Below are 14,753 nucleotides of genomic sequence, written 5' to 3'. Positions count from 1 at the left end.
TATATTACATATAATATATATACATATATGTATATGTATGTAATCGTTGAAATATACATATAAGACTTATACGAAGAGAAAAAAAAGGAAGATCAAAATATCAATTAGTATAGTAACAATAACATCCTCTTTTACAAGAAAATGTGATATTATCTTACTTAGGGCCGGTTATTCCACCTTTTGATAAATTTTACCTATTAGATAAATTTGGGAATTCGTATGTAATTGGGTCATCTTGCTACGTATTCAATAGGTAAAATTTATCAAAAAGTGGAACAATCGGGCCTTAACGATATTGACAAAGTAAGTAAGCCCTTTAACAGAAAAAAGCAAATTAATAAAATCCTACATTGTGTGGTGACACATTAAAGATACTAAAGTAGATCTATTTTCACTTTAGATGACCCTAACTTTCGTCTCCTCGCATTACGATTATCTGATCGCATATATGTAATAGTAACACATGTATAACATATATAAATAAAAGAAATATGTACACTCGCTAAATAAAATATTATCGCAGTGTGATAAGTTTCTACGATCTACGTATTCGGAAGAAATTACGAAAGCGTTATATCGTTCGCCAAAAAAAAGATGATTAATGATGTATCCTCGTCCTTTTTCCGACAAAAGACAATTACAGACTTATCTAATAAAATTTATCTTTATTCTTCTTTCTAATCTAAAATCTGCAAATGTCATTTGCTAATAAAAAATTCAAACTTTCAATAAATATATATATAACTTTCAATAGATATAATAAAACAAAGTTAAAATATATGTAAAAAGATTATATCTTTTTGATCAATCGAATTAATGGTACTTAATTAGGCTACGTTTGGACGCTCACACGCTTTAAGCGCTTTAAGCACTTATAATTATCATTCTGTTCTAATTGTTCATTAGAAAAGTAGGAGCAAGAGTAGAAGCGCTAAAAGCATTGAAAGCATACAAACCGAATGCACCGCGTGTTCAGTACTATATGTATGTATTGGCATCTGGAATATTCCCTTTACTCATCACGAATCACACGGTCGATTGTTTATCTCGAAATGAAGTGAAAATTATTTTCTCACTTTTGTAATTTTCACCTCATTTCAAGATACATAATCAACTTCCAAAACGCAGCGAACAGTCTATAGTGGAAGAAACGCACCTGCAGTCACTAATCACACACCAATACATTCATACATGTGTTGCATGCAATGTATCACTTATGTATACAGTACTGTGTATACCGCACTACTTGAGATTTATTTTCTATAAATGAACTATACTTTTGGAACTTTAAAGTGAAAAAATATATACGATTGATATTTGACGAAAACCAGAAAGAAAATTCTAATGCAGGAATAAAAAGCAGATTAAAACACAGATTTATAACCTATTAATATAGTGTATTATGGTATGGAGTTTCGTGTATTTCCATGTCTTCATCTTTTTCTTTTGATATAAAAGGTATATAAATAAATAAAAACATGAAGAAAGAAAAAACAGGTGATAATAGTCGTTCCTATAAGTTAGGTAAGAATAACGAATGCATCTTTGTTAAATAATCGTCTTCTCCAGATTATGTTTTTGACAATTGTTTCCAAATTAATTTTTATTAATATTCATTGGAATTTTACTTGTTTTGTACTATTAATTATAATCATCTAACAGAAAATAATGCATATGATCTTACATGTGAGAAATAAAAGAATTATATTTTTTATAGGTTATGCTCTAGAAGTTAGATTTATGTATCAATTTATATATTAAGTTGCAACTTTATTTTTATTGATATAATTAATGCATTGCAATGTACTTGATATATTACAGCTCATCAAATATTAAGCTTAACGGGTATAAGTTTTCAAAGAAAAAGCATAATTGGTTTTGTCGAGTTGACAGTTATACCTCTGCGAGACACACTAAGGCTGGTAAAGCTTAATGCTAAACAATGTAGAATATATAGAGTTTGTTTAAATGACACCTATGAAGCGCCTTTCCAATATTTTGATCCATTCTTGGATATCTGTCAAGGAGATAGTAAACAGTAAGCGAATTTCTTTTGATAGTTTAATAATATATTCAAGATTATTAATAGATTAATTGTCAATTTTGTTATAGACGATCCTTGGAATTTTTCTCTAATATGCACTTAGCTGCAGCTCAGAAAGTTGATCCTGACAATAACGCTGGTGAATTAGTAGTTCAAATACCACCAGATGCAGCACATTTGGTTGCAGAAGGCCGAGGCTTAAGGATTAGCATCGAATTTTCTTTGGAACAACCACAAGGAGGTGTACATTTTGTGGTACCAAATTGTGAAGGAACTCTAGCTGAGGTAAATTTAGTTGTAACTAATGTTCTTTTTTAATTATGGGTTCCAAGATTACAATATCATGTTTTATTTAGAATTTGATAGAATCTGATGCAAATTATATTTTACAAATGTCCAGATGCTTTGTATTTTAGTGTTGTAGTTTTAATATGTCAATTTTTATAATCTTTCTTTATGAATTAAAATTAATTTCAATAAACATTCTTCACTAAGCAATTTTAACTTTATATTTTTTAAACTAATTATTTGTAAACTCTATAATGCAATAATATTTTTTCATAACAATGTTATTTTTATATACTAATCTTTTTTAGAGAGGTGCCCATATGTATACATATAGCTATGAAAATTCATCTAGATTGTGGTTCCCATGTGTGGACAGTTTTGCTGAACCATGTACTTGGAAATTAGAATTTACCGTTGATGATTCAATGACTGCAGTTTCCTGTGGGGATCTGATCGAAGTAGTCTACACACCTGACATGCGGAGAAAAACATTTCATTACGTACTCAACACTCCTGCGTGTGCTCCAAATATTGCACTAGCAGTCGGGTAAGTAAATAGAAATAGTTAATAATTAATTTTATGTATAGTATGATAATGTAATTCTTTTTTCTATAGCCCTTTTGAGATTTTTGTGGACCCTTACATGCACGAAGTAACTCATTTCTGCTTGCCTCAGCTTTTGTCATCTTTGAAAGTATCTGCAAAATATATGCACGAAGCATTCGAATTTTATGAAGAAACTTTATCCAATCGATATCCATATTCCTGTTACAAACAGGTCTTTGTTGATGAGATAGACGAAGATATTAACGCCTATGCTACTATGAGCATCTTAAAGTAAAATTGATTTCCTTTATTTTATGTGCAATAAGCTCTAATATTGTACTTGCTTATGACTATTTGTTTATTTACAGTACAAATTTATTACATTCCACTGCAATTATAGATCAAGTATACATTACTAAAAAAGCAATGGCACAAGCAATTGCAGAACAATTTTTCGGATGTTTCATATCTATGCAAAATTGGTCAGATACGTGGCTACCTAAGGGTATTTCCACTTATTTAACAGGACTCTATGCGAAAAAATGCTTTGGAAATAACGAATACAGAGAATGGATTCAGTCTGTAAGTACTTATAAGTCATAATATATTCAAATATTTGCTCTTTTTAGCTTGTCAATTTGATCTTAATTGATATAATTTTTTTAAGGAATTACAAGAAGTCGTGAAATATGAAGAACAATTCGGTGGTATAATACTAGATCCATCTCAAGCACCAGCACCATTACCCATTGCAGCTAATACTCCAGCGCCTGCTCCTCGAGCTCCCGATCCTGGATTTTATTTTCCTATTAAAAATTTACATACTATGTCTCCAAAATATATTGAAGTTCTTCGCAAGAAAGCACATCTAATCATGAGAATGCTGGAACATAGGATTGGTCAAGAATTATTGCTTCAAGTAAATATTTTTTTTCTTTTCTAAATGAGTAATAGTATTAATTTAACTGTTAATTATATATTTAATTTTTTATAGGTATTTAATAAACAATTGTCTTTAGCAGCTAATGCTGCACAGCAAAAGATTGAGTCTGGTCTGTGGTCGCACATGTTAATTAGTACAAATGTATTTGCTAAAGCTATCTTTACTGTAACAGGGAAAGATATGTCAGTATTTATAGATCAATGGGTAAGAACGGGAGGACATGCGAAATTCAGTCTAAGTTTCATATTTAATAGAAAAAGGTATTTTTTCATTTAAGTTTATTTAATTGCATTATCTTATATATCTTATGTATTATCAAAATTAAAATAACATATATACATACATATATACACAATATGATAATATATATATATACACACACACATTATAGAAATACAGTGGAGTTAGAAATTAGGCAAGACACTACACATCAAAGAGGAATTAGGAAATACGTGGGTCCGTTAGTAGTTAATATTCAGGAACTAGATGGTACTTTTAAGCACACGTTACAAATCGAAGGTACAATGGCCAGAGCAGATATTACGTGTCACAGTAAAAGTCGTAGAAACAAAAAAAAGAAAATTCCATTATGTACTGGCGAAGAAGTTGATATGGATCTCTCTGCTATGGAGTAAGATTGAAAATTTTTTTAATTATAAACTTTGTATAAGAATCGTAAACATTATGGCTGTTTCATTTATTAAAAAAAAATTATTTATAGTGATTCTCCAGTATTATGGATCAGACTTGATCCTGAAATGACAATCATGCGCGCTGTACAAATCGAGCAACCTGATTATCAATGGCAATATCAATTGAGACATGAAAGAGACGTCACTGCACAATTGGAAGCGATTGAAGCTTTGCAACATCATTCAACACCTGCCACACGATTAGCATTGACTGATACAATTGAGAATGAACATTGTTACTATAAAGTTAGACTTCGCGCTGCTCATTGCTTAACAAAGGTTAGTCATTATTAAATGTTTAATTCTTCTTCATCAAGTGCCATACGCTATCACTAATGCGTAGGCGCTCCTCTCTCATATACCTTCATGCACTGATCGTACACAAGGTATATAGGGACTTACAGTTTGAACAATTCCGTGATAAGGAAGTTTCCTGGGCAAGTAGTACTACTCGGTGGTTTGCCACTGCTTTTTGAGAGGAGTTACAAGCATACGAAAATCTTTGGTTTCTATCGGAAATCGAATCCAAGATCTCTAATATAGCAGAGTCTGTTACATTACGCTCATGCTCTGTATAATATTTAATTAAATTTTACAATATATACATACTTACAGGTAGGAAACGCAATGGTAGCAACTTGGTCAGGTCCACCAGCAATGTTGGCGATATTTAGAAAATTGTTTGGATCCGCGTCATGTCGGCGGATTATTAAACAGAACAATTTTTCAAATTTTCAACATTACTTTCTACAAAAGGTATAGATTAACATGTATTTACATTGCATCAGAATTATTTAGTAGTATTTTTTCTCTGAACTTTTGTATATCTGTGCAGACTATACCAGTTGCAATGGCAGGATTACGTAATGCTCATGGTATTTGCCCACCGGAAGTATTAGCCTTTTTAATGGATCTTTTTAAATATAACGATAACAGCAAGAATAGGTATTCCGATAATTATTACAGAGCCGCATTAATCGAAGCTCTTGGTGCAACTGTTACACCGGTTATCAGTGTACAACAAGGGTATAAACATCTAATTTTTATTTATATAAATTACAGATGGATAATAATCTAACAAGTAGATAAATTTCTTAATGTATCATTACAGAACGGCTATTACAGCAGAATCTCTATCAATCGACACAAAGGCTATTTTAGAAGAAGTCACAAGAAATTTAAACTTAGAGAAATTATTACCCTGCTATAAATATACCGTTAGCGTAGCTTGTCTTAAAGTTATACGTATTCTTCAAAAATTTGGTCATCTTCCGAGCAATCCTCATCTTTTCAGAGCATATGCAGCATATGGACAATTTATAGGTACTTTAGATTGCTCTAAACTTCGAAAATATTATCAATATCTATATTCTGAATTGCCAAAATTCTTAACGATCAATTAATATTTTTTAGACATTCGAATAGCAGCTTTAGAAGCATTGGTCGATTTTACTCGCGTGGACGGCAAATGGGAAGACTTAGAGTTCTTATTAGATATGGCGGAAATGGATCCACATCCTGGTATACGTCATAGACTCGTACGATTAATGGTAGAAAATCCACCATTCGAGAGAGCTCATAAACATCGCTTGGATAAACCAGATCTAGTTGACCGTATATGGAATTTAATTAAGTATGACAATTTTTTAATCTTCCTGGTAAAAATCTTTTTTTTTTTGTATTATTAACATATATAATTTTATTTATAGTGGCATGCTATCGCACGATGCAAAGTTGCGTTGCGATTTGGTGGATTTGTACTATAGTTTATACGGCGTGAGAGTCCCATTTTGTCTTCCTATTCCCGAAATCGCGACAATTATGAAGCCTAAGAAAGCTGGACCACCAAGTCCAGAACGTGAAGTAAGACTTACTTATAATAAAATCTGTTTAAATGATTGTACATTTTCTAATGACAATATCTAAATCCTGATATTCTGTTCAGGTGAAAGTTGCACCGGTACAACATGTGAAATACGAATCAATCGAAGAATCAATCGAAAATTTACCTGTTGGTAACAAGAGGAAACCATCTCCAAATAGAGATCCTCCAGGTTCATCAAATCCAGTGGAACATGGTCCAGAACAAAAACGGCAAAAAACAAACAATGTATGAAAAATGATTTTATATCCTTTTTCCCTTATTATTGGATAAATTGATTATATACTGTGTTTTAACAGGATGAACGGGGAATTCCAGTACCTGGTGAAGGAAAAGTAAAATCCGAGTACTACAGTGACAATTCTGCGTCACTTCCTGGTATTATGGGAACTCCTGGTCCTGTAGGTTTTGAACCTGGGATGTTTAAAAAAGATTTAGAAGAGCATAAACCGAAAAGTGATTCCAGCAACAAGGTACATGAAGTTTTTTCAAGAAAAATAGATAAATATCTTTGTACATCAATCATTTTCGTGATATTATAAATATCAAATATATTAAATTTGTAATGTGCATTCGCTGTTCTTACAGAACAAAAAGAAAAAGAAGGATAAGAAAAAGCACAAACACAAACATAAACATAAGCATGATCACAAACATAACAAAGATAAAGAGAAAAAAGATAAGGATAAAGATAAAAGTAAAGATAAGGATAAGGAAAAGGAAAAAGATAAAAGCAAGGACAAGGATTCATCCGTTTTAAAAATTAAAGATGAGACTCTCAGCTCTGCAAGTTCTAGTCAAAGCCCAGAGCCAACTATCACCAATGAACTTCTGTTAATTTAAATAATAAAAATATAAACAATGATGAAAATAAAATTAAATATGTGTGTATCAATAATATATGAAATGTTCTTATTCTAAGGACCATTTCATACATTATTGATGCACACATATTTAATTTTATTTTCATCATTGTTTAAATTTTATATAACAATTTTTAACTAATCGAAAAACAATAAAATGTAAATTTATTCTTTATATACATATATAGTGCACACATTTATAAATATTATATATGTGTGTGTGTGTGTGTGTGTGTGTGTGTGTGTGTAGATATATAATATCTTCTTCATATGCCATACGCTATCTCAGCGCGTAGGCGTCTCCCTTTCATATACCTTTATATGTACATTAATCCTATACAACGTATGTAGGGACCTACAGTTTGAACGCCGATTCCGAACGACAATTTTTGATAAGGAGGTTTCTTGGGCAAATATACGACTCGGTGGTTTGCCAATGCCTTCCGAGAATAGCTACGAGTTATGAAAATTTTTCGGTTCTGTTGGGGATCGAACCCAAGATCTCTATGCTCTAGTATATCAGATCAGTGCGCTGTCTGCTACATCACTCTCACGCTCATATATATGCATAATATTTACAAATATATTTATTTTATAAATATTTTATAAACATATTACAAATGTATATAGTAATAAAGATAACATTAATAAGCGCATTTTATTAAATATAAATATAAAAAATAGATTATATTGATACACCACAGGTAATACGGAATAATAAAAATTAAATGATTATTTACAATTTTTTTCCAGTTATATAAAAAAAATAAATTCACCTTTGTTAATTAAACATTACTATAAGCGCGTAAATTCTGAATAAGTAATAAATTTTTATCCGCTTGCTTTCATGGATATATATTTATCCAGAGTAAGCCTTATCTTTAGAATGAACATATTCGCATTAAAAAAATATTCGGAAATATCCATGATTATGAATAATTTAATTTGCGGATTTTGTGCACATAAACCGCCGATAAATGCGTCCCATCTAAAGTGTGGGCCCATTCAAAATTTAAAGTCTTGTATCCACGATATTAGAAATCGGTCCGAAACCGGATAAAGATAGAATTGGCCAATCCGCAATGGTCATATGATCAAATTGTTCAAATTGATTTGTTAATTTTTTCTCTATCCAAGATCTCGGACCAATTTCTGACATCAAAGCGTTATAGACACAAAGCTTTAAGCCATTAGAATTTTCTCTGGCTAAGTTCGGGAAGACGCTAATAGCGCTATTTGTGTCGTTCTACCTTCATCATCCATTAAACATGGATATAGTACGACACAAATATAGCATTGATAGCGCACTCCCCGAACGTAGCCTACGACTGCTGCGATTTATCAGATATTTGAAATTTCGTTTAATTCGTTACCAACAGCAGACACGCGCTCATATTTGAATAGCCGTTAGGCGCTCGATAGGATGGCGTCCGTGGCGTTGCGGCAATTTCGAAGGGACTAGCAAGTTTTGAAAATTTTCGCAACGACCGAGATAATGGCAGATAATCAACAGAGCCGATTCGAGAAGTCGCTGGGATTGCTGACTACTCGTTTCGTGTCTTTGCTCCAGAAAGCGAAGGACGGCGTGCTGGATTTGAAAGTCGTGAGTACTCGGGATCTCGCGATGGCTCCGAAAAAGTTAACCTTACTAGGTTAAGTAACCGCGGCCGTACACGTCATACTTGGGTTGCGGGAATTTTGAAAGAAGTGCGCGGCAAAGGAATCGTGTCCGTATGTCCGGACGTTCCCTGGTTACGCGGCCGTTATCGCCCTTTGCCGCAGAGCCACGGACCGATGTTTGGTATGGTCGACACGCCGATAGCATTGCAATGTCATTAACACGCGATCCTACCTTAACCTATAAAAATTGCGGAATTCTCAATAGGGCGCCTCTATGATTAACCGAAGCTGCTAATCTACAACACGACTGACAGCTCATGAACTTTACAGGCCGCGGACCTTCTGGAGGTACGACAGAAACGGCGCATCTATGACATTACCAATGTGCTTGAGGGTATTGGTCTTATAGAGAAGAAGAGCAAGAACAGCATTCAATGGAAGTAAGTGCCACTCCTGTTTTTAAGGATATTTTATTTATCTGTTTTTGTCTTATGACAAAGGCTGTAGGATAGAGAGGTTCTTGGATCTCTCTATTCTATAGTCAATCAACAGGCTTGAAAAATTTGTCATATGATAAAAACGTACAAAGATAACCCACTCTAACGATAACACTCACTATCTCTTTCCTGTGACATGCGCTATTACTTTGTGAATGTGTGTTCAAAGGGGTGCAGGACCTGGCTGCAATACACAGGAAGTCGGTGAAAAATTAACAGACCTAAAGGAAGAGATCAGCAAATTGGAAGATCACGAACAGTTGTTGGATACCCATACCCGATGGATTCAGCAAAGCATAAAGAATATAAAGGATGATAATATAAATAAGAAATATGCGTATATCACATACGAAGATGTTAAAGAAAACTTTGTGGATCAATTTGTACTGGGAATACAGGGTCCTCCAGACATGGAAATAACAGTACCAAATGTTTTGAAGGTATTTGAACAGATATCTAAAAAATGTTTGCTCTACTTCATTGCAGTCCCTGGTAGCCTTAAGCTTCCAAACTGATTTTATTGCATTATAATTGCAATTTTTGTGAAAAAAACATCAATCTGGAGGATTAGGCTTGTTTTTAACTTATTGATTGTGATATTATTTTTGAAAGTTTCAGTCTTCTTCAAGAAATAACAGACAAATCTAGGAATCAAATCCAGATCTATTGCTTGATTGTTTTAAATCTGAACTATCCAATATTCCATGTCTAGAAAATATTTGATACAAATTATATTGGTATATATTTATCTTTCATATTCTATTTTTTTTTACATTTGACAGACTGTCATACAAGAAGATACAGTGATAAATTATAACATGACTCTGAAAAGTAATTTGGGAGAAATTAAAGTGTATATGGTCCAACCTGAACTAGCTAAAACTTACGATAATAAAGTGTTAGAAATGAGATTACGAGAAGATATAATAAAAGGTACAAAACGCGGAAACGAAGATGAGAAGAAAGAGGAAGTTACTGTTAAACCAAAGAGGAAAGTTGGAAGGTAAGCAGCAATATAAAAGGACATATAAGTCTGTGTATGCTCTAATCGTGTCAGGAATAATAAAATAATATTCTTGATCTGCACAGAGCAAATAATATAATTGGCAATTGCCAAATGATTTTGTAAAGGGGATGAATAGTTATCAAGTTTGAACTATTTCATTTGGTACAAAATGCACACTTTTATATATATATTTATACTTTTATATATTTCTCAAGATTATATTGGAATACATATAATTTATTTCAACATTAGGCCACCAAAAAACAGTACTAAACCAGATCCGGTATTAACTGATGATGAAGAAGAAGAAGATTCGGAATTAATAGAAGCTAAGATAGTCTTACGTGACGTAAACACCGCAGGTAAATTTATTTTATCTTAATTTGCATTTATTTGTTATATTTATTACAATGTAAAGTTTTTAAGTTATGTTTTTAATTATTTTTAATTATAGATATTGTCCAAAGAGATTTGGAGTTTCTTGATCAATTGTATTCTGACTGTAAGTCGAATCTTGGACCGTTATTCATAATTTGATTAATTATTCAAAATTGTCTTAAGTACGAGACTGTACGGTCATTTCCTTTATTGAATGAAATCTTAACTTTCTGTTGTCTGCAATCTTATTTCTATTTCTTCTATCTATAATCTGGGTCTTTTTGGTTCAGCTCAAATTTCTTTTACTATTTTAGATTCTCAAAAAATGTAGAAAGGGTTATTTTTCAACATCTCTGTTACATTATTAAATCGATATTACATAATATTCAGGAGGAGGAACTAGATTCTGCTCTTTTTTATTTTGAAAAAATTTGAAAATGAAATTTTGCTTGTGTCAAAAAAGGCCCAAAATTATAGACTGAAATTGAGACTATCCATGATCAAGCTTGAAACAATCTTGAATTTAAGAGATCGGGTTATAAATACTGCATTTATATTTCTTTTATACATTAACGGTCAATCATGTTGTATAATATATTTATATGAATTTTATTTGCAGTTTGTGGACCATTAATGAGATTAAGTCCACCACCTGGGGAAAAAGATTATCATTTCAATCTTAGTGAGAACGAAGGTGTTTGTGATTTATTCGACATTACGACATAATGAGTGTTGAGTTGACGTAGCTTCAATATGCGAAATGGAGACTGTGCCAACAGCATTCAAAGTTGATCAGAAGAATCTGATAAAATCATTGAGGAGAATTTGTGCATATAATTTTAGGGAAATTAATGGATCACGATCATTGAGAATATACAGTATTTTTTTATTAAAAGTACGAAAAACTAGTACGAGATATTGTGAAGATATACAACCTGTTCTGACCGCTGTTTATTTGGTACATTACTAAGACTAATTCGAAGTTTTAAAGACATTTTTTATAAAGATTTAAAGAGATTATCCTTGTAGCTTTTTGGCTTCATGTTTGCTTCATAAACATTGTTCAATGACAATATATAATTTTTTTTTGTAATAATTGTTCATTTAAGAAAAGGCACTGATGAATGCGTACAATCAAAATGAATAAAATTTTCTATATATTGCAATGCACATGTTGTGAAGCAAGCCTTTAAATATTGGATTTTTGTAAGAACTTACATGCACATATCCCTAATGTATTCTATAAAAGGCAATGTGACTAGAATGAATGTATTTTAACGTATTTGTACTCATTCGAAATTTTTTAATATTTTATTCGGATCTTTACTAGCAACGCATAGTTCTAGTTTATATTTATGTACAGTATATCTTTATTGCAAGATCAAGTCAATTGTATTTTATAATACAGTTCTCATGTCCGATTATATTGTCTGAATATACTACTGCAAAACTCAACATTTCGTTTTTTATATATGCACGTCCCATTATTGTGGGATACCAATATTATCGACTCGTCTCGAGCTCTGCATTACCAGAAAGCTACGCAACAAGCGACCGGATGATGCGGATTGTGCAACGCGATTCAATGAAAAAGTGCCTGTATCGACGGATGACGTATACCAAGGACAGATAAGAATGGATCGACTGATTTCGTCATCGCCAGCTGTCGTCAACACGTGTTCCGTCAACGTCGGGGATCGGGGGGGAACATTTGCAGTCAGTCTGGTCAGTCGTCCAAGTCATGTCGTAGCGAGAATCACGCGAGATCTCCAGATGCAACGGTCCATCAAGTTCGGCGACGCATACGCACGCAACCTGTCAAAATTGAACGCAGCGTTCTCCAAGGAGCGTCGCACCATTCGGTACCTCTACGTCCGTTCCTCTGTGACGCCACGGAAGGTAACTGATTATAGCGCGACCCCATGCCTCATGGGACGACAATTATGACGTAATACATCATGAAAGTTGTGGAACTCTTGCTATATGGGAGTTTTTAAAAAATAAATCAATTGTTTACAGCCACACTACAGATGAATTGATGATTTCGATCAAACTCCGATTAAATTGATTTACGATTAATTTATCAAGTAATTCAACGAACTTACGGTACGTAAATAGAAATATTTTTTGTTTGTTGATATGAAAGATTAAAGATAAGGAAGTACTACTACTACTCGACTTGCATCATGAGGAATGATAAAAAATAATGAATTATATAGCCTGTTTGGTTGAAAGTTTTGCTCTAATTCTGCTGAACTCGTCGATTTAAGTTGATCAAGATTTAATTGAAGATTTATAAAACAAGAAAGTGGTTATACTGATAATGCTCTAAAATTATATGTAGAAAATTAATTTCGAAAACTATTATTTTTTTCAAATTAAACATTAAATTCCAAAGTAAATGCAATTCTTCCTGAAATGCGTTTAGATTACTGAATACATAATTTTAGTGCACTGCTTAAAAATTAATTTTTTAATTGTTTTTTATCGAATTCCAATTTGATTTTAATAAAATAAAAAAAATTTATGAACTTTAGGAATCTGTATGATTATTGAAATTTTAATAAATTTATGTAGCTATGTGTTGACAGTGTTGCGTTATAAGTATTTAAAACATTTGTATAAATAATAATAAAATATGAGTAAATAATATTTAAATAATATTTTGTATAAAAATTATATATATATTTTTATATTGACGGTCGATAATGTTTGTTCTTTTTATTTCCAGGGCCCGTTTGAAAATCAAAGTTTATTTAGAATTAGCTATCACATAGTATATACCTGAATAATGTAATATTGATTTTATAATTTTTTACGAATATAGTAAAAATAATAATTTCAAATATTTATTTATATTTTTGTAGCCTAAGCACCGAAAATGAGGATCATATTCATAAAATTCCGTGAGATCTCGCAAAAGTATCCTATTATTCGAGGTATGGCGTCCTACTCGATTATATGGCCAACTGGAAATTTTTTGCAACACAAGATAATGGGCAAGGAAGAATTTAATTACATGGAAGCTGTGCGATTCAGTCTATACGGTGGTCTTTATGTAGCGCCTACACTATATTGCTGGCTGAAATGCGCATCTCACTTCTGGCCGAAAGCGGATTTAAAATCTGCGATCATTAAGGTGTGCACATTAAAATTGAAAAATTTATATTATTCAATATTGTTGTACGGTAAATTAATTTATTCATGGAAATAAAAAATAACTCAATGAACGTTAACTAACAATGAAATAATTGAATAATAATCGCAGGCTTTGATTGAACAAGTTACATATGGTCCTGCAGCTATGTGTTCCTTCTTCTTTGGCATGAGTCTTCTTGAATTAAAGCCAGTTTCGGAATGCATTGACGAGGTCAAAATTAAATTTTGGCCAACATACAAGGTATCATATCCTCGATAGATGTATTCTCAAGTCTGAAATTAAGCGGATTAACACAAGATTATTTTCTTTCTAGATTGCTATTTGCGTATGGCCAATTCTCCAAACCATCAATTTCATTCTAATTCCAGAGCGAAATCGTGTAGTATACGTCAGTATATGTAGTTTGATCTGGACATGTTTCCTTGCATATATGAAATCTCTTGAAGCTAAACAAAAGGAGTCGATTAGCATTACCAATATTAATCCCAAGATAATATCAGAAAGTAAAGCGCAAACCAACGAAAGAGCCAATCATATGCAGATTCCTCTATTACGATAAAAGTTTTAGGAAACTGACATGCCATTAGATTATTTATTTGTACATACTTGCAATTGGAAGCAATATTTATACTTTATGATGCAATTCACATATGATTATCTGTGATATTCACGATACAAAACTATTACCTACATTTGCAGGAAAATGTATTATTATACATGAATAACGTGTATTGATAATACTGAAACTTAAAAAAAGAATTGAAAGTATATCTCTAAATTTTTTAAGTGAAAATGACGTAATTGACAATATAATATTAGAACATCAATTGTTG

At 32.1% G+C, this 14,753-nt stretch overlaps 3 protein-coding genes across 4 annotated transcripts; all 3 read left to right on the top strand.

Moving 5' to 3' along the window:
- The first annotated feature begins 1,018 nt into the window (after window positions 1-1,018).
- Window positions 1,019-8,001, top strand: Taf2 (TATA-box binding protein associated factor 2). Its single transcript, XM_011060667.2, has 19 exons — window positions 1,019-1,033; window positions 1,129-1,524; window positions 1,822-2,038; window positions 2,113-2,329; window positions 2,641-2,879; window positions 2,949-3,170; window positions 3,248-3,461; window positions 3,547-3,798; window positions 3,874-4,082; window positions 4,214-4,453; window positions 4,544-4,793; window positions 5,130-5,270; window positions 5,350-5,540; window positions 5,626-5,837; window positions 5,928-6,147; window positions 6,224-6,377; window positions 6,460-6,624; window positions 6,696-6,869; window positions 6,985-8,001. Exons 2-19 carry the CDS (start codon window positions 1,479-1,481, stop codon window positions 7,237-7,239), a joined length of 3,618 nt encoding a protein of 1,205 aa, XP_011058969.1. The 5' UTR covers window positions 1,019-1,033; window positions 1,129-1,478; the 3' UTR covers window positions 7,240-8,001.
- Window positions 8,002-8,630: 629 nt separating this feature from the next.
- LOC105148762 (E2F transcription factor 2) lies at window positions 8,631-12,215 on the top strand. 2 transcript variants are annotated; one of them, XM_011060668.2, is made up of 7 exons: window positions 8,633-8,862; window positions 9,210-9,319; window positions 9,546-9,816; window positions 10,159-10,379; window positions 10,635-10,744; window positions 10,837-10,884; window positions 11,380-12,215. In XM_011060668.2, exons 1-7 carry the CDS (start codon window positions 8,755-8,757, stop codon window positions 11,484-11,486), a joined length of 975 nt encoding a protein of 324 aa, XP_011058970.1. In that variant the 5' UTR covers window positions 8,633-8,754; the 3' UTR covers window positions 11,487-12,215. The 2 variants fall into 2 exon arrangements, with proteins under 2 accessions (XP_011058971.1, XP_011058970.1); XM_011060669.2 differs by lacking the exon at window positions 10,837-10,884 and having other exon boundaries at window positions 8,631-8,862.
- A 234-nt stretch (window positions 12,216-12,449) lies between these two features.
- LOC105148763 (mpv17-like protein) lies at window positions 12,450-14,679 on the top strand. The gene is made up of 5 exons (XM_011060671.2): window positions 12,450-12,659; window positions 12,780-12,866; window positions 13,628-13,899; window positions 14,029-14,160; window positions 14,234-14,679. Exons 3-5 carry the CDS (start codon window positions 13,642-13,644, stop codon window positions 14,477-14,479), a joined length of 636 nt encoding a protein of 211 aa, XP_011058973.1. The 5' UTR covers window positions 12,450-12,659; window positions 12,780-12,866; window positions 13,628-13,641; the 3' UTR covers window positions 14,480-14,679.
- Window positions 14,680-14,753: the final 74 nt, after the last annotated feature.

This window comes from Acromyrmex echinatior, chromosome 9 (genome assembly GCF_024713525.1).
Source record: "Acromyrmex echinatior isolate Ae372 chromosome 9, ASM2471352v2, whole genome shotgun sequence".
NCBI lineage: Eukaryota > Metazoa > Arthropoda > Insecta > Hymenoptera > Formicidae > Acromyrmex > Acromyrmex echinatior.
The sequence above is the reverse complement of the archived record's forward strand: the minus strand, read 5'-3'. Positions and strand labels throughout refer to the sequence as shown.